This window comes from Dasypus novemcinctus, chromosome 13 (genome assembly GCF_030445035.2).
Source record: "Dasypus novemcinctus isolate mDasNov1 chromosome 13, mDasNov1.1.hap2, whole genome shotgun sequence".
NCBI classification, from domain to species: domain Eukaryota; kingdom Metazoa; phylum Chordata; class Mammalia; order Cingulata; family Dasypodidae; genus Dasypus; species Dasypus novemcinctus.
The window spans coordinates 106,616,676-106,637,284 of NC_080685.1; the positions used below are offsets into that span (position 1 = coordinate 106,616,676).

A 20,609-nucleotide genomic window follows, 5' to 3' on the forward strand; every position below is an offset into this window, starting at 1 on the left:
AAGTAGGTTTTAGATTTCTGTCCATTTTACAGCTGAAGAAACAGGAAGTTTACATAGCTACTAAGGGTAGAACAAGTAAGATGCATGCTTTCTGACTTGCCATAAAATCAAATTAAGTTTTGATTCTGACTACAAAAAAAATGTGACTCATAAATTTCAGTTGATTTCATTGGGCTAGGGATGTGGTTTGGAGCTTTATGTATCCTAGAAAAACATATTCTTAACTCTGATTGATTCCTGCGGGTGTGAACCCACTGTAAGAAGGAGCTTTTGCTGACGTCCTTCAGCTAAGGTGTGCTCAACCCCGTCAGGACGGGTCTTACTCCATTACTGGGGCCATTTACAAGCACGATGAAACTCAGAGAGAGAGAGCAAGCCAGAAGCGGGACATCAGTGGGACCCAGAGGAGAAGGGAGACAAGGAGCCCCTGCCAGGTCCTTGCCATATGACAAGCTAAGGAGCGAAGATGCGGGCAGCCAGTCCCAGAGCCCGTGTCTTTGGGAAGAGAGCTTCACCTTGATGACGTCTTGATTTGGACTTTTTCCTAATCTCAAAACCATGAGTTAATTAATACCCATTGTTCGATCCAACCCATTTCATAGTACTTTTTTGAGCAGCCAGGGAAACTTGAACACTGGGTGTATGAATACACAACACTCGTTAGTCTTGAAAGCATGCTATACTGAGTATCTGCTTTCAACAGTTTTCTGAAAACTTGGTGACAGTGTCGCTGTGTTCTCACACAGAGCATGCGCCTTCATGACTGCAATGCCTGGAATGCTCTTCCTCCTGTTTATTAAAATTCCACTCATCCTTTAAAGCTCAGCTCAAAATGCATGTCTTCTTTTCAATTATTTCTCTACTAGCGAAGTTGTATGTTTACAGAACACTCATGCATAAAATACAGGATTCCAATATAATAAATAGAATAAACATCCTACTAACATTGATGTGGAACATTTGTTACAACTGGATGCTAGGATATTTTTATAACTATACTTTTATAGCAATTTGCCCATGGTTTAATATAGGGTTGGTTCACTGTTTGCATAGCGTAGGTCCTTGGAATTTTTGTTTAAAATTTCATTCTGTTGCTCCCTCTCTTAATCGCAGATATGTATATATTACAGTGCTGTTAATTACACTCACAATGTTACCACCACCATCCATTACCAAAAACATTCCCTTCATACCAAATAGAAGCCCTACATATTTTAAGCCTTCACTTCCCATTCCCTAGCCCCACTCCATCCCCTGGTAACTTAAATTCTAGATTTTGACTCTTATTGAGAGTTTATTCTGTTTCAAATCAGTGAGACTGTACATTTGTCCCTTTGCATCTGGCTTCACTCAACATGGAGTCCTCTGGGCTCATCATTTTGCATGTATCAGAACTTCATTCCTTTTTACTGCCTAATATTTTATTGTATGTCTATATCACATTTTATCTATTCATAGATTGATGGACACCTGGGTTGCTTCCATCTCTTGGCAATTGTGAACCAAGCCACTGTGAACAGGCCTGAGTCCCTGCTTTCAATTCTTTGGTGGTATATATGAAGTAGTGGAATTGCCAGGTCACGCTAGTTCTATACTTGGCTTTCGGAAGAACCGACAAATGGTCTTCCACAGTGGTTGCACCGTTTTACACTGCCACCAGCAATGAATTAGGGTGCCTATTTCTCAGGTCTTTTTTGAAGGCTTTTTAAACGGAGAATTCATCCCCGCTAAATGGAAAAGCATACTGGAACAGGTTCTTGAAATAAGAGATTTATCAGGTAAACTCCAAATGAAAGGTAAAGGGACAGATAAAGATAGGAAACATGTTTGCATGTTGCAAAAGGCAGTGCTAGGTTGGTAGAATACACGATTGAACAGGTAGGATGAGCCAGATTAGACTAAAGGGTTTATTTACATTGTATTACATAAGTGGTGTTGAGCTATGGAAGGGTTTTAAGGGGACAAAAAACATGTTTATAAATTGTACATTAAGGGGAAAAAAACACCTATGGCAATGTGGAGACTGAAGTTGAGAATGGAGACCATTAATCAACAAATGAGATGAAAAGTTCTGAAATAAATTTAGAGGACTATGAAAGGGAAGACCCAGGAGAAAACGGAGGTACCAACAATATGTTTTGCAAGCAGAATGAATTTGGGTGATGAGGTTTCAGGGGCTCTGGCTAGGATGATTCTCAGGCGTAGGTTCTTAGCTTAGGTTCACTGGGTACATTTTGGGAGTGCTAATCTTCTAGGGCCTGGCAGTGGAGAGGGGTAAAATGAAATTTTGGGGACATGTTGACCTGAAATGCCCAGGGAACACTCAAGAGAATTCAGTCATGTGGTTAGAATCGAGGTCTAGAGTTCAGACATAGAGATAAAAATTGTGGAGCTATCATCCTATTAATGTTATTCGAAATCTTGGGATTGGATGAAGCTGCTTAAGTAGTATGAGAAGGTGGCCAAGTATGGAAGTTTGGTACACCAATGTCTAAGGAGCAGGCCAAGGAAGAAGAGTCAGTGGAAAAGACACATAACTAAGAAAAAGAGTCAGAGCCAGGAGGGCAAGTCATATGGGCAATTTTAATAAAAGAATATCAAATTCAGCAGAGTATTAAGGTAAGAACTAAGAAGTAAACATTAGTTTTGGTCATGAGAGTCATTAGGAATCTCAGGAAAAACAGTTGTGTGGGGGACTGAGGTAGAATGAGGAGAAAAGTACAAAATTAGAATTAGAACCAAGGAGGTTGATGAATCTTTCAGAAATCTTAACTGTTTTAAGAGTAAAAATTAGAGGGAGAAAGAAGCTAGGAGAAAACATTTTTTTGTTTCCATTTGTGGTTTGTTTTATATTTTAAACAAAAATTTAGGGCACTTTTAGATTCATAAGAAGGAGTTATGGAAAAGAAGTGCTTCAAGACACAAGAAAAGGGATGATTGGTGGTTCAAAGTCTGAAACAACATGAGAGTGCTTGATCAAGAGCAGGTACATGGTTTTAATTATCTTTTCATGGAAATTTCTTGTAATATATATTTCAGGCATTTCAAAAACAAATGAATACATAAACCAATGCTAGCTCATTATGTTTATTTTTGGGGTTGTTTACAGAAGTCTTTTTTTTTCAGTTATTTAAGCATAAGAATAGTCTTATATGACCTGCTTTTAGAACATTTATTTTAAAAAATCATAAAACTGGCTGTATCTGAGAGAATGTTAATACCATTTTTTAAAAAGTGAGGAGGACTGGAGATAGGCGTTTTGTTTTAGCCCTTAGTAACTACGACCAAACAAGGTGTAGTACTTGGCAGGGTTCTTGCCACAGAGGCATCTGGCTCCAGGCTGCAGCTCACACAGTGGTTTGAAGGGGATGCACAGGCTTTTAGCTCCCATTGATGGAGCACCAGGTTCAAGATCTTGATCCCTGAAATGAAAAAACAAACCAGAACTCCATTCAATAGTGCTGTGTCTTTCTATTCTTTTCCACTGCAATACTTCTCGGGTTTTATCTATTAATTGGGTTTACCTGGCAGTGGTTTTTTTGATCCAGTCTTCACAGTCAATTTCCCCACAGAAGGGAATCTGAACAATCTAATAAAAAAGGAAAAATATTCAGTTAGTATTTACAATTCCTTCTGTTCTTTAAAAGGTAACATTGAGTCCCAAAAAGGACAGGTCTCCCAGCCTTTTGTTATGGTACCTTTGCAAACCTGCTAGGGACTCTGCGCAGGTTTAAGACGTTGGAAAGACACAGAGAGCAGACAGCAAGGAACCCACAAGGAGGGAGGGAAAATAAAATAAATACAGACACAGAAGAACACACAGTGAATGGACAGAGAGCAGACAGCAAGGAACCCACAAGGAGGGAGGGAAAATAAAATAAATACAGACACAGAAGAACACACAGTGAATGGACAGAGAGCAGACAGCAAGGAACCCACAAGGAGGGAGGGAAAATAAAATAAATACAGACACAGAAGAACACACAGTGAATGGACAGAGAGCAGACAGCAAGGAACCCACAAGGAGGGAGGGAAAATAAAATAAATACAGACACAGAAGAACACACAGTGAATGGACAGAGAGCAGACAGCAAGGAACCCACAAGGAGGGAGGGAAAATAAAATAAATACAGACACAGAAGAACACACAGGGAATGGACAGAGAGCAGACAGCAAGGAACCCACAAGGAGGGAGGGAAAATAAAATAAATACAGACACAGAAGAACACACAGGGAATGGACAGAGAGCAGACAGCAAGGAACCCACAAGGAGGGAGGGAAAATAAAATAAATACAGACACAGAAGAACACACAGGGAATGGACAGAGAGCAGACAGCAAGGAACCCACAAGGAGGGAGGGAAAATAAAATAAATACAGACACAGAAGAACACACAGTGAACGGACAGAGAGCAGACAGCAAGCAAAAAAGTCACGGGGTGGGAGGGGGGAATAAAATTTTAAAAAATCAATCTTAAAACATCTTTGTAAAGATAACTAACAGTTTTGAGAGACAATCATTCAATCTTTTTAAATACTAAGAACTCACAGAAGTCCTGGATTTGTTACTTTTTTTTTCAAAATATTGTAATCTATTACAATAGATGGGGATTTTATTTTTATGTTTTATGGCTATCTACAATACTGCTTGGCACATGTGGTAGAATCAATAAATACTTATCAAATGGAATTGAAGTTGAATATAAAATGCCTCCATGTCTATTCTTGATGCCAAGGGCTTTTGTCAGAGGCTGCCAGGCATCCACAAAAATCCATTCTCCCCTTTGGGAGAAACAGAGCATACCTGGATTTAGGATATTCACATGCTAATGTTACAAGTTTTGATGATCAATGCAAAACCATATCTTTAATGAAAAAAAAAAAAAAACAAAACTCAAAACGCAGTTCCTAGTGGACATCTAATAGTCTCTAACATGAAAAACTGGCACCCAAAATGTCCAGAGCATTTTTTATTTAAATTTCCCAAACTCCTTTGTAACAAGGTGAATCTCTGTGACTAAGTTCTTGTCAATTGGCTATAAGCAGAAATATATGGGTAACTTCCAGGCCAAAATCTAAAAAGTTGAATACATACTATTCCAAGTTTACTTCCTCTGTTTCCTATCTAAACCAATAAATATGTTTGACAACTATATGTAACAATGTCCTATGGCAACATTTTACAAATGGGGTTATATGTATGAAACACCTAGGGTTAAAACTTAAAACTATCATTCACTAATTCTGGGGTCAGGCCAGAATTTTGCATGTCTAACAAGCTGCAGGTGATACCAGTAATGTTAGCACCTGTAACACATTTTGAATATGAAGGCCCTAGAGAGGGGCCAAGGAACAGGAAAGAAACTGAATGAAAAAAAGAAGATGCACTGCCTTGTCAACCAACATTATTTATATGGGTCTATGACATCAAAAAGAATAAATTTTCTGTATATTAAAAAAAAAAAAGACATTGGAAAGAATATTTTTTCTATGAAAAATCCATACCACAGGTCATCAAGATAACACTGCAGAATTCTAAAATGTCTAAATAAACTGGCTATAACACAGTGAGGAAACCTGAATCTAGAATTCACTTGTGCCTTCCTCACTTCAATTCTAGACCAATGTCTGCTCTGCCTATCTAGATGGGTAATGGGAGGATCAAAAGTAGACGATAAACTGATTTTTAAAGGATAACAGTAACAATTAACAATCATGCAAACCTCACTTTAGGCCAAGAATGCTTCTGACATGTTGTAAGTAAATGAATAACTTCTCAAGTAAAATGGTATTGGAAGGTCTGAAATCATTTTGTATGGGGAAAAAAACAACCTCTCAATTTTGTTTTGTTAGATCAAAAAGAATGGGGCAAAACCAAAAGACCTGGATTTTTATCCTAATTTTCAAATTCACTATCTTTTGAAAACCTCTAGCCCTCAGTTTTCTTTTATAAAATGTAGATGTTGGACTAGACGAACATTAAGAATTTCCGCCAGTTCTGGATGCTAAAATTTTCATATCATGTGTACTTCAAAATGAGGTCTGTCTTCAATAACAATTACATAACGATCCTATAAAAAATTCCTGGAGAACACCATTAATACTGGGGAGAGTGAAGGTTTGGATAATCCCCATGCATTAGAAATAAACACCTTAAAAACAGATAGGAATTAATGTAGCTTTCTCATCAATTTCTGATTAACTATTACCAGCTACACATTTCAGGCTCAAATTAAAAATCCTTCATGGAAACTCTTCTGAGCCCTTGGGATTTGGTTAAACAGGTTTCGAAGGGCAAATCCTGGGGGTGGAAGTGGCTGGGTGGGGAGAAGGTGGCAGGGATGGCAATAATAAATATTTTTTGAAATTTTAGTATGGGAATAATCTGTGCAATGAAAATTAAAGTAAAAACAAACCTAGAGACATAGAAGCTGAAATAACAAAGTCACTTCCCTGTATTGAGACTTGGTAAATCATTAGCAATTAAATAAATAAAAAGGACGAAAAAAATGTACATTCATAAAAGTACTTAAATTCATTATAAAAGATAGAATAGGGAAAAACTTTACTAATTATACAATGACAAAAATATTCAGACAATAAAAACTTAAAGACTCTTTTGGGTAGTAAGTTCAAATCTGGTTTCTTTGAAAAATTTTACTTTTATTAAGTTACAAAAATTTACAAATCGGGAAGCCAACTTGGCCCAGTGGTTAGGGTGTCCGCCTACCACATGGGAGGTCCACGGTTCAAACCCCGGGCCTCCTTGACCCATGTGCAGCTGGCCCACGCACAGTGCTGATGCGTGCAAGGAGTGCCGTGCCACACAGGGGTGTCCCTTGCGTAGGGGAGCCCCATGCGCAAGGAGTGCGCCCCATAAGGAGAGCCGCCCAGAGCGAAAAAAAGTGCAGCCTGCCCAAGAATGGCGCCGCCTACAAGGAGAGCTGACACAACAAGATGACGCAACAAAAAGAAACACAGATTCCCATGCCGCTGACAACAACAGAAGCGGACAAAGAAGAACATGCAGCAAATAGATCCAGAGAACAGACAACCGGGGTGAGGGGCGGGGGGCGGGTGGGAAGGGGAGAGAAATAAATAAATAAACCCTTTAAAAAAATTTTACAACTCTACTTTTCCTATAACTTTAACAATTTTTTTACAGTAAACGAAGTCTTTTTGTTTTTTAGAAAAGAACCATGAAACCTTAAAGTATGTATTTCCTTAATACTAATTTAAAATCAAATCAAAATAAAGAAACCACGTTTTGTAGCATAGAAACAAATTCGAGTAAAGTTGTTGTTATTATGTATTTGGACTTACACATAATTTTGCAAAAAAGCATGTTTTAATTCCTTTTAACTTCATTAATATGAAAGGACAGCATTTTAAAACAATTTATTCAGTCATGGAAAGGTTTTTAAGACTTTATTTCTGATTATTTCTATAGCTATGCTTTAAAAAGACACTATCTTAAAAAAAATAGTCTTTTGCAATCTATAATTTCTTATTCCTTAGCTGAAAATGCGCATGGGGAGAAATATCAGTACTTGAAAATCAGTGATCAATAACAGGTAAGTAATGTAAGACAACTGCAAAAAAATACACATTACTTATAGATAATATTTATTCTTCATTAAATTAAAATCCTCCCTTACCTTACTAAAATCAAGCCCTATAAAATCAGATTAAAAAACTATTACTTTTTCATTTATACCAATAAGGAAGAGTAGAAAAATCAAACTTTCACCCACATTCAAGTTCCAAAGCTCCCTTTCGTTTTTCCCTCCCAGTAAATACAATTTTATTTGCAATGGCCTCAAAGGTTGCTTGATCATCAGTCAACACAACTAAGCTGACCAACAAGAGGTGAGGAGAATGGAACTGACTACTGAATATGAGAAACAAAGATGATTTTCTAGTCACTATGTAGTCTTTGGACATACAACTACAATACTATGCATTCTACATGAGAACAGATGGTAAAATCTGTCCAGTAGCTTATCTAATATTAGAATTAAAAGATATAATTCCAAAAATATCTGCTGGGATTCATTTCTGTGAAAGCAATGGATTTACTGACACTTTATTGATTTATTAACTCTTATGCAATGTCTTTAATAGACAGTACTGCAAAACTGACCACTATCATATTTCTACAATAAAGAAAATTTTAAAATCTGATCCTTATGGGAACAAAAAGAAAATAATCATTTGAATAAGTTACAGGAAAAATAAACACTGCATAGAGTCCATTTTCTAGCCTTGTACTAGAAATGGGCAATCTGAGTCAACTGACAAATAATGGAACCAGGAAAGATGGAAGATTACAAAGGAAATAAAACAAGAAAAAAAGAAAGTTAAACATCAAAGAATTAAGGTTATAAAGGGATTTTGAGATGATCTATTTTGTGCTCATTTTACAGATTAATAAACTGAGATTCAGAGACATTAATTTTGCCTTACATTCTCAGCATAAATTGGGAAAAAAAAGACACAAAGCAAAGTGCATTAAACTTAGTGAGAGGAGGAATCTAAATTATAGCACTAGGTCTGCTTCTGTATAGCTCAGGGTAACTCTTTTAAATTCTGGGCCATGGTTTTCTCATGTGTAATGTGGGGACACAGGACTGCGTGTATATTCAAATATGAACCAAAAAAAAAAAAATTGTGACTATCAGAGTACTGAAGTTTATAGTTCATTCCAATAGCTAATCATTTTGCAAATGAGGATCTCTTCCTTACGAAACTTAAAATTTTAGGCTAAGAAAAACCACATGGACATAAATACATAAAACTTATGAAATTTTAAAGGGCCATTAAACTACCTTATTAGAAAAAACCTAAGTGGTTTCAAGGAACCAGAAGCATCCATTTGTTCTGAAAAACAGGTTTAGATCTGAGTAATACTTCTCTTCTAAGTACTGAGAAAGTCCAATCAATCAAAATCTGGATAAGTATTATGGTCAAGGAATTGAAAGAAATTGAGTTTTCTTCTTGTTTTAGGAATCTGCTCATTACATTTCTAAACTAGAACAATGCTTACATTAGGAATTTATATCAAAATGAAACAATAAAATGAAATATTTCAATAATGAAGGCATCAGAGATAAGAGTTGCATATGTTGTTTAGCTAGCATATCCAGCAGGAGAAAAAGATTTTATATAATTAGTTCATAGTTATATTTAAAAATGATATAATATTGCAATGCTTTTAGAAAGCAAGTGGAAGATAAAAGAGTGCATAATATTGAGTAATATATAATCTCCTTGTGTTACTGGTCTTGAAAAAGAGATTACTACCATGTATAAATTTGATGAGTCTTAAAATATGATTCACTAAGATATTTTTATATTCAAAACTTTTCAGAAGTCTCTTACCTTTCCAGAATCTAGTGCTTTCTGAAACTCTTCCATTGTGTTAGCCACTACCATACGAGTCTTGAGGTCTTCAGAAGCTCTAATAAAGGTATTAGAAAGATTATAATTTTTCTTGCAAATATGACAAATTTAAAATATGTATGTAAAATAAACATAATTTAATGAAAGAACATTAACTTGAAAGTATGAACTAAAGTTCAATCTCCACTTTGCCACTAGCAATGACCTTCAGTAAATCTGTTATCTCATCATTACATTACTTTGAGCATTAAATGTATGGGAAGGAAGCGGATTTGGCCCAGTGGTTAGGGCATCCATTTACACCACATGGGAGGTCCGCAGTTCAAACCCCGGGCCTCCTTGACCCATGTGGAGCTGGCCCACGCGCAGTGCTAATGCATGCAAGGAGTGCCGTGCCACGCACGGGTGTCCCTGCGTAGGGGAGCCCCACGCGCAAGGAGTGCACCCCGTAAGAAGAGCCGCCCAGCGGGAAAGAAAGTGCAACCTGCCCAGGAATGGCACTGCACACACAGAGAGCTGGCACAACAAGATGACGCAACAAAAAAAAGAAACACAGATTCCAGTGCCGCTGACAACAACAGAAGCGGACAAAGAAGACAACGCAGCAAACAGACATAGAGAACAGACAACTGGGGCAGGGGAAGGGGAGAGAAATAAATAAATAATAAATCTTTTTTTAAAAAATGTATGGGAAATTTACCAAGCTCACAATAGGAGATAATTATTTTTGCAATTGCTCTTCAATTTGAACTGGTCAACATTCATGTCCTGGGTATATTACTTACTAGCTATCAGAATACGGTTATTTTAAAAAATTGTATTAACATGAAAACAACTCAGTATTTCCCATTTTTACCACTTTCAACTGTATAATTCAGTGGTATTCACAATATTGGGCTACCATCACCAACATCCATTACCCAAACAGAAACTCCATACCAATTAAGCAATAACACCCTATTCCCCCCATCTTTTAGCTATAATCTACTTTCCATTCCTATGAATTTGCTTATTCTAGGTATTTCACATAAGTGAGATCATACAATGTTTGTCTTTTTGTGTTTGGTTTATTTCACTCAAAATGATGTCTTCAAGGTTCATCCATGTTGTAGTGTGTATCAGAATTTCACTCCTTTTTATAGAAGAATATTTCACTGTATGTATAAACCATACTGTTTGTACATTTCTGATGGACACTGCATTGTTTTTGGCTATTGTGGATAATGCTGCTGTGAACAAATACCTGTTTGAGTCATTGCTTTCAATTCTTTTGGGCATATACCAAGAAGTGGGATTTAGAGGATCACATGATAATTCTATGTCTACCTATCTGAGGAACAACCAAATTTCTACAGTGGCTACACCATTTTACAATTAACAAACTACAAGGGTTCCATTTCTCTACATCCTCATCAACACTTGTTATTTTCTGTTTTTCTTTCTTTTTAATAATTACTATCCTATTAGGTATGAAGTATTATCTTAATGTGGTTTTCACTTGCTGTTTTAGTTTGCTAAAAGCTGCCAAAAGCAATATACCAGAGTATGGACTGACTTTTTCAATTGGAGTTTATTAGCTTGCAATGACCTCTGCCTTCTTCTCCAGGGTCCATTGCTTTCAGCTTCTGGCTCTTCTGTCTATGGCTTTTTCTCTCAGCTTCTTAATTCCTCTCTGAGCTCCTGTGTCTTTTCTCTGTCTATGTCCATCCCATTTATGAAATCTTCTTTGAAAAAATGTCTGTTCAAGTCCTTTGTCCATTATTTAATGGGTTGTCTTTTCATACCTGAGTTACACTAGTTGCTTATATATTCTGGGTATTAAACTCTCATTAAATACATGGCTAATAACTATTTCATTCTGTGAGTTGTCTTTTCACTCTCTTGATAATGACCTTTAACATACAAAAGTTTTTAATTTTGATTAAGTCTACTTTTTTTTTTTTTTGCTGCTTGTGCTTTGGTGTGGTATCTAAGAAATTACTGTCAAATTCAAGATTATGAAGGTTACCCCTATTTTCCTCTAAGGCTTTTAGGGTTATAGCTTTTATGTTTAAGTTCTTAATTCATTTTGAGTTGTTTTGGTTTTGGAATAACATGTGAGATAGGGACCTGAGATGGTTTGAAGTTGTATGGATCTCAGGAAAGCATGTTCTTAAAGTTAATTCATACATTAAAACGGATGTGCCTCAACTGATAGAGCATCCACCTACCATATAGGAGGTCCAGGGTTCAGTACCTAGGGTTTTCTGGCCCGTGTGGTAAGCCGGCCCATGCATAGTGCTGCCGTGTGCAAGGAGTGTCATGCCATGCAGCGGTGCCCCCTGTGCAAGGAGCGTGCCCCGCAAGGAGAGCCATCCTGTGCAAAAAAAGCACAGCCCGTCCAGGAGTGGCGCCACACACACTGAGAGCTGATGCAGCAAGATGATGCAACAAAAAGAGACACAGATTCCCAGTGCCGCCTGATAAGAATGCAAGTGGACACAGAACAACACACAGCAAATGGAGAATAAATTAATCCAAAAAAATAAAAAGTTAATCCATCCCCTGGGTGTGGACCCATTGTGGTAAGATCTTAAGATGTGACCCACTTCATCCAAGTGGGTCTTAGTCCTCTTACTGGAGTGTTTTATATGATTGAAATTCAGACAAAGAGAAAGCCACAGAAACAAGGTTATCACGTGCCTTGCCATGTAAGAGAAGAGTCCAGCATGGCTGCCTGTCTTTGGGAAGAAAGCATCACCTGATGATGCCTTAATTTAGACATTTTTCTCAGCCTCAAAACTGTAAGCTTTTAGTATTAGCTTACACTGTTAAAGTCAATGCATTTCATATTATCTGCTTTGAGCAGCTTAGCAAACTAGAACAGGGTCCAACTTCATTCTTTTGCCTGTGGTTATCCAGTTTTCCCAAACCTATTGAAGAGATTATTCTTTCCCCAGTAAGCAGACTTGACACTTTTGTCAAAATTCAGTTGGCTAAAGATGTATGAGTTTGTTTCTCAGATTCTATTCCAGTGATCTACATGTCTACATTTATGCCAGTCTCAGCTTGATTTGATTATTGTGACTTTGTAGGAAGTTTTAAAATTGTAAAGTGTGAGACTGTCAACTTTGCTCTTCTTCTGCAATACTGATTTGCTCTTTGGGGCCCCTTGGAGATCCCTATGAATTTGAGGATTGTCTTTTCCATTTCTGCAAAAAAGGCTGCTGGGATTTTGATAGGAACTGATTGATGTTATATATTACTTTGGGTGATACTGACATTATAACAATTTAAGTCTTCCTATCCATGAACATGAGATAACCTATCCATTTATTTGTGTCTCCTTTAGTTTCTCTCAGCAATGTTCTACAGTTTTTAGTATACAAGACTTTCACCACTTTGACTAAATTTATTGCTAGATATACAATTCTTTAAGACTGTAAAATAAATTGTCTTTTAAGTTCCCTTTTCAGATCACTTTTTGGCTAGTCTACAGAAATCTTTTTGTATATTAATCTTATAACCTGAAACTTTGCTGAATTCAAATATTAGTTCTAGTAGTTTTCTTGTGGATTCTTTTGGAGTGTTATATAAAGGATTATATCATATGATAATAGAGACAGTTTTACTTCTTTTCTAATTTGGATGTCTTTTATTTCTTTTTCTTGCCTAATTGTTCTTGCTAGAACTTTCAGAACAATGGTGAATAGCAATGGTGAAATAAGGCATCCTTATTTTGTTTCTGACCTCAGGGGGAATTCCCTCCTCTTCAGTCATTTGGAAGAGTTTGAGAAGGAATGTTATTAATTCTTCCTTTAATATTTGGTAATATTCACCAGTGAAGCCATCTGGACCTGTACCCATACAACCTCTTTACTTGTAATTGGTTTGTTGAGATCTGTTTTTTCTTAAGCCAGTTTACCTAAGTTGCATGTTCTAGGAATTTGGCCACTTTCTCTACATGAGTATCTCATTTACTGGCATACAATTGTTTATAATATTCTCTTATAAGTCTTCAAGTTTTTACAAGATCAGCAGTAATGACACAACTTTCATTTTGGATTTCAGTTATTTGCATCTTCTCTAACTTTCTGTCAGTGTAGTTAAAACGTTTGTCAATTTTCAATTTAGTGACTTTGGTTTCATTCATTTTCTGTTTTCTCTTACCTATTTTACTTCTCTCTGCTCTAATTTTTATTTCTTTCCCTTTATCACCTTTAAATTTAGTTTACTCATCTTTGTCTAGTTCCTCAAGATGTGAAGAGAAGTTATTGATTCTAATTTAATTCCATCTTTATTGGATAAGATGTCTCATGTTGTATCTATCTTTTTAAAATTACTGAGACTTGTTTTGTGGTCTATCTAACATATAGTCTATCCTGGAGAATAATCCATGTGCACTTGAGAAAAAATGTGTACTCTGTTCCTGTTGGGTAGAGTGTTCTATATAGGTCTGTTAAGTCTAGTTTGTTTCCAGTATCATTCAAGTCTTATTTCCTTACTGGCCTTTGTCTAGATGCCCTTTCCATTATTGAAAATAGTATACAGAAGCCTCAACTATTATTGTAGATCTGCCTGTTTTTCCCTTGAGTTTTGTTGAGTTTGCTTCATGTATTTTGGGGCTCTGTGATTTGGTGCATATGTTTATACTATCTTGGTGGTGAGATCTGTTATACTATCTTGGTGGTGAGATCTGTTTACTTCTGTCTCTTGTCACTAATTCTGACTTAAAAGTCTGTATCATCTGATATTAGAATTGCCACTCTGCCTCTCTTTTGGTTTCTATTTGTGTGGAATATTTTTTCTATTCTTTCATTTTCAACCTATTTGTGTCGTTAGGTCTAAGATGAATCTCTTCTAACAATACATAATTGAATCAGGCTATTTACCCATTCTGTCAATCTGTGTCTTTTGGAGAGTTTAATCAAATTATATTCAAAGTATCTACTGATAAAGCATTAGCAATTAGTCATTTCACCCTTGTTTCTTTTTTTCTTTTTTTTTTTAAGGAGGTACCAGGGATTCAATATGGGACCTTGAACATGTGATGCACATGCTCAACCACTGTGCTGTACCCATTCCACTCTTGTAAATTTTGTGTCTTTTTTGTGTATAGTTCATCTTTTGTGAGGTAACTGAGTGACCCCTCCTTATTTCCTTTTTTGTGTGTATTTTGGATATTTTTTCTGTGGTTGCCATGAGGTTTTATATTCAACATTCCAAGTTTTTAAAAAAACTAGTTTAAGTCGATACCAACTTAATTTCAATAGTATACACAATCTCTACTGTCCTTAGTACCTATCTCTGTTGTTCTTGTCACACATTTCCCCTTTAAAGTTTTAAATATTTGCATAACAAATATTATTTCTTATGCATTTGTATTTAAAATCTTCTAAGAGATTTTTAAAAAGTAGAATTACATACTCAGAATACAATACTGGCATTTGTATATGCCCACGAAGTTATCTTTATTGGAGATCTTTATTTCTTCACAGGGCTGTAAGCTACTGTGTAGTGAGTGTCTTTCCTTTCCTTTCAAATTGAAGAACTTCCTTTAGCATATCTTGCAGGTCAGGTCTAATGGTGACAAACTTCCTCAGCTTTTGTTCATCTCTTAATGTCTTAATTGCATCTTCATTTGTGGAGAACAGTTTTGACTGACATAGAATTTTGGCTGTCTTTTTTTTCTCCCTTAGCACTCTCTATATATTATCCCACTGCCTCCATAGTTTCTAATGAGAAATCACCATTCAATCTTATTGAGGATCCCTTGTATGTGACAAGTTACTTCTCACTTGCCTTTAGAATCCTCTCTTAGTCCTTGGTTTAATTACAATGTATATCAGTGTGGGTCTCTTTAAGTTAATTAACTTATTTGGAGTTCCTTGATGTTCTAGGATGTGTATATTAATCATTTTTATCAATTTTGGGGAGTGTTTGGTCATTATACCTTAAATATTCTGTCTTTTTTTCCCTCTCTTTTTTTTCTGGGATTCCTGTAATGTTTGTGTGGGTATGTTTCATGTTGTCCTACAGGTATGTTAGGCTCTCCTCAGTTTTTTTGTCCCCCATTATCTTTTCTTTCTGCTCTTCAGACAATAATTTTTAATTGTTCTATCTTCAGTTCACTGATTCTTTCTTCAGACTGTTCACATCTTCTATTGAATGCCTCTAGCACAATTTATATTTCTGTTACTGCATTTTCCATCCCCCTAAATTTATATTCTGTTCCCTTTAAACATTTCTAATTCTTCCTTTTGTTCATTCACTATCTTCCTGATTTTCTTCAGGTCTATGTACATAAGAAGCTTATGTCTTTAATTAGTTGTTCCATTGTCTGCATTTCCTCTGTTGTTTTATTTTGTTCCTCTGAATGGGCCATCTCTTCTGTTTCTTTGTATGTCTTACAGTAGTACTTTTTTAAATTCTGGAATTTGAATATTTTGATGTGCTACCATCAGTGTACTGGATTCTTCCTCTGACCCAGGGTTTTAGTGTAGATTGGCTCTGGGCTGAGTTTCTTCAATGCTTAGCCCACTTAATACTAAACCTATAGATCAGCCTATGGTTTTTCAGAGTCTTACTCTGAGCATGTATGGTAACTTTCAAGAATTCCCCAGTATGTGTGAATATTTTCCCTCCAAAATGGACTTTTCTCTCCCCAGCTTCTCTTCCCAGGCCCTGAACTATGTTCTTTGTCTCAATCATGGACTTTTGCTCCAGGTAGCTGAGGTTAGCTCAGTTCACAACACCGCTCTCTCTGCTCCAGCTTTCCATTCCAGCATTTGGCACCAATTCTACTCCACTTTTCCACACTGGCTGTGCTCCACTGCTCCACACCCCTTTTCATGCCATGTCTCTGCCCTGCGTAAATTCCAGGGTAGGTGACCGAAACAGGTGCCCTAAGTCAGTCTTCCAGGGAGACAACTGGAGACCATTACAAAAACATCCAATACTTTCATTTAAGTGTTTTTCTTCCCTTGAACAATATTCTGTTTAGAACTTTGATGTATTCAAAGGTCTTATATTTTACAAACTCATTGCAATGTATAAGATTTTTTTAAAACTAAAATTTAATGGTGAAACAAGCTGATATTAAGTGAAAAAGTTGATCTAAATTCATATATGCAAAATGATTTAACTCTACACACCCCTATTTGCCTGCTAATAGAGAAAAAGAAGGCAATATACCAAAATACTTTCATTGATTGTATCTCTGGATAGTGAGTTACAGGTAGCATTATTTTTCTTTATATTTTTCATTATTTCTAAAATTTTCTACAATGACCATATATACCTAAATAGAAAAAAACAAAGACGTAAAAGAAAAAAAAAAGGTAAAATCATTGCTAAACGTGAACTGTCTAAACAAAACCTATTTAATAACCACCTCACATATGAAAAAGAACAGAGAACTTGAATGTGAGAGGGAGGCTGTGTGGTAAGAATTTCTCCTATAAAAATATCAGTTGTTTATTAATAAATTCATCTGGTAAATATTTAGTATCTATCCATACATTTTGATTTTTGTATTACCACAGAATATAAAAATAAAAAATAAGACTGTCCTCCAAGAATTTACAGAGGTATAAGAGATCTCTTAAAACCTTTATAAGAGAACCAATTAAAAAAAAAGTAAAATGCTTATAAGTCTTCTTTTTCTTTTCATTCAAAATGAAAATAGGAACTTCCATGAAGATGGCATACTAGAAAGACGAGACTCTCCTCTCTCCCAGAAAAATAGCGAGAGGACAGGCTGAAACAGCCTGGAAAAAAATCTTCAAGGGTACAGTATAGTACACTGGGGGAAGTTGGAGACTGCCCACAAGAGAGAAGGACAAAGGAAAAGAACTGTGACTGCAAAATGGTGACTTAGAAGTGGTGCTGCTACTGCCTGCAACCTCCCCACACTAGAAGCACTTCTGCATTCTCAGGCCTTGAGGCCAGTGGCTGAAGACAGAGGGCTCCAGGGATTCACCTTCTGAAAAAAGGTGAGGGAGAGGGACACAGACTAAGGCTGACTGAGCTTCTGACACACAGACATGATCTGCTGGGTCCCAAGAGCCCTTCCAGGCTGGGTGGGGCCGCACCATTGTTGGTCCTGGGAGCTGGCTATGAACTAAAGAGATCCAACACTCTCAATCTCCCCCTCTACTGACCAGGACTGGTTAAGAACACAACTGGGAACAGAATTATTTCTTACCGGGGAAAATGGAGGGGGCTGCCAGCAAAGGCTGGAGAACTGCCTCTGAGGAAGTTTGAAAAACTAGGCTCTTAGCCTCCAGGCAGGAAGCTCTATCACATTGATCCAATCCATGCTGCAGCAAATACACCCGAACCAGACACTGAACTGCAAGGACTGCCAGAGAGTGCCATCTGCTGGCAGATCAATGACGTGCGCGTGAGTTTTTCCAGCCCCAGTTTTCCCTTCCCCAAGGCCCTAGGAAGGGGTTCTGTAAACCATTACTGGGTCCAGGGCCCAGTTCTGAGCAACTAACAGGGAAAATGCTAAAGACACAGAATAGGTTGAACCAAGAATCAAAGAGCATGGGAAGTGGATTTGGCTCAATGGATAGAGCATCCGCCTACCACATGGAGGGTCGAGGGTTCAAACCCAGGCCTCCTGACCTGTGTGGTGAGCTGGCCCATGTGCAGTGCTGACGCGTGCAAGGAGTGCCGTGCCATGCAGGGGTGTCCCCTGCATAGGGGAGCCCTACGCTCAAGGAGTGCACCCCGTAAGGAGAGTAGCACAGAGCAAAAGAGAAGTGTAGCCTACCCAGGAGTGGCGCTGCACACACAGAGAACTGGCTCAAGATGACTCAACAAAAAGAGACACAGATTCCTGGTGCCACTGACAAAAATACAAGCAGACACAGAAGAACATACGGCGAATGGACAGAGAACAGACAACTGGGGGCCGGCAGGGAAGGGGAAAGAAATTAAAAAAAAAAAAGATCCAAAGAGCAGTAGTTAACACACAGCTTCCACCAATGCCTATGAAGAGAGAGAAATAGAGCATCTGAATAAACTCAGCATCCTAGTCAGATGTCTAGGCATCAGCATAAAATTATGAGCCATAAGAAACTGGAACACAAGAAATATATCAAAGTCCTAAAGAGGTGCAAGATTTGATATAACCAATTATCGAGATGCACAAAAGAAGAGCAAAACACTCCCAAAGCAAGCACAAGGAAAGAAATAATAAAGATTAGAGCTGAAAAAAATGAAATTGAGAACAAAACCAATAAAGAAAATCAACAAAACCAAAAGCTGGATCTTTGAGAAGATTAAAAAAAAAAAATCGACAAACCTCGAGCTACACTAAAAAAAAGAGAAGATGCAAATAAAATCAGATGGAAGAGGTGAAGTTATGATTAACCCCACAGAAATATAAAGGACCATAAGAGCATATTATGAGAAACTGTATGCCAACAAACTAGACAACCTAGATGAAATGAACAAATACCTAGAAATGCACAAACAATATACACAGACACTACAAGAAATACAAGAACTTAACAAACTAATCACATTCAAAGAGACTGAATAAAAATTGAAGAGGGGGAAACGGACTTGGCCCAGTGGTTAGGGCATCCGTCTACCACATGGGAGGTCCGCGGTTCAAACCCCGGGCCTCCCTGACCCGCGTGGAGCTGGCCCATGCGCAGTGCTGATGTGCGCAAGGAGTGCCCTGCCACGCAGGGGTGTCCCCCGCGTAGGGGAGCCCCACGTGCAAGGAGTACGCCCCATGAGGAGAGCCGCCCAGCACGAAAGAAAGTGCAGCCTGCCCAGGAATGGCGCCACCCACACTTCCCGTGCCGCTGACGACAACAGAAGCGGACAAAGAAACAAGACGCAGCAAATAGACACAGAGAACAGACAACCTGGGTGTGTGGGGGGGATTAAATAAATAAATAAATCTTTTTTAAAAAAAAGAAAAATTGAAGAGGGAAAAATTACTCAACACATTTTATGAAGCCAACATCACTCTCGTACCGAAGCCAGATAAAGATAATACAAGTACAGACCAATCCCTCTAATGAACATAGATACAAAAATTCTAAACAAAATACTTGCAAATAGAATCCAACAGCCTGTCAAAAAGATTTGGACATCACGACCAAGTGGGATTTATTCCTGGTATGCAAGGCTAGCACAACATTAAGAAAATCAATTGACATAATACACATTAACAAATTGAAGGGAAAAAACCACGACTGCCTCAATCGATGCGGAAAAGGCATTTGATAAAATCCAACATCCTTTCTTGACAAAAACACTTTGAGAGATAGAAAAGAAGAAAAATTCCTCATTATGGTAAAAAGCATATATGAAAAACTCACAGCCAAAATCATACTCAATGGGGAAAGGGTGAAAGATTTCTCTCTAAGATTGGGAACAAGACAAGGATGCCCAATGTCACCAGTGTTGTTCAACATTGTGCTAGACTTATAACTAGAGCAGTTAGGCAAGAAAAAAATAATAAAAAGCACCCAAATAGAAAAGAGGAAGTAAAACTCACTATTTGTGGATGACATGATCCTATATTCAGAAAATTCTGAAATGTCTTGAGCTAATAACTGAGTTCAGGAAAGTAGCAGGATACAAGATCAACATGCAAAAATCAGTTTCTGTACACTAGTACTGAACAATCTGAGGAGGAAACCAGGGGGGAAATTCCATTTATAATAGCAACAAAAAGACTCAAACACCTAGGAATCAATTTAACCAAAGAAATAGAAGACCTATATGCAGAAAACTACAAAACAATGCTAAAATAAATAATAAAAGACCTATGTATAAATGGCAGGGCATTTCATATTCATGGATTGGAAGACTAAATATCATTGTCACTCCTACCCAAACTGGTTTATAGATTCAATGCAATGCCAATCAAAATTCCAACAGCCTACTTCGCAGAAATAGAAAAGGCAATTACAAAATTCAATTGGAAGGGAAAGTGCACCCAAATATCCAAAAGAATTCTAAACAAGAGTGACATGGGAGGAATTACACTGGGTGACTCTGAAACTTATTATAAAACCACAATGGTCAAAACAAAGGCACACTTATCAGTAGAACAGAATTGAAAATCCAGAAAAAGTCCTCAAATCTATGGCCAACTGGTTTTCAACAAACCTATCAATGCTATGTCAACAGGACAAAACAGTCCCCTCAACAAATGGTGCTGGGGGAACTGGATATCCATAACCAAAAGAATGAAAG

At 37.3% G+C, this 20,609-nt stretch overlaps 1 protein-coding gene across 2 annotated transcripts in view; it reads right to left on the minus strand.

The window, feature by feature from the left end:
* Nucleotides 1-3,071: 3,071 nt before the first annotated feature.
* EPRS1 (glutamyl-prolyl-tRNA synthetase 1) overlaps nucleotides 3,072-20,609 on the minus strand; it is a 97,726-nt gene continuing 80,188 nt past the window's right edge. For both annotated transcript variants that reach the window (XM_004480233.5, XM_012520329.4), the window contains 3 exons: nucleotides 9,381-9,459; nucleotides 3,525-3,589; nucleotides 3,072-3,422 (listed from right to left, as the gene is read on the minus strand). In XM_004480233.5, coding sequence (XP_004480290.1) covers nucleotides 3,272-3,422; nucleotides 3,525-3,589; nucleotides 9,381-9,459 — 295 coding nt within the window. In that variant the 3' untranslated portion in view covers nucleotides 3,072-3,271. The remainder of the gene's footprint in view (nucleotides 3,423-3,524; nucleotides 3,590-9,380; nucleotides 9,460-20,609) is intronic.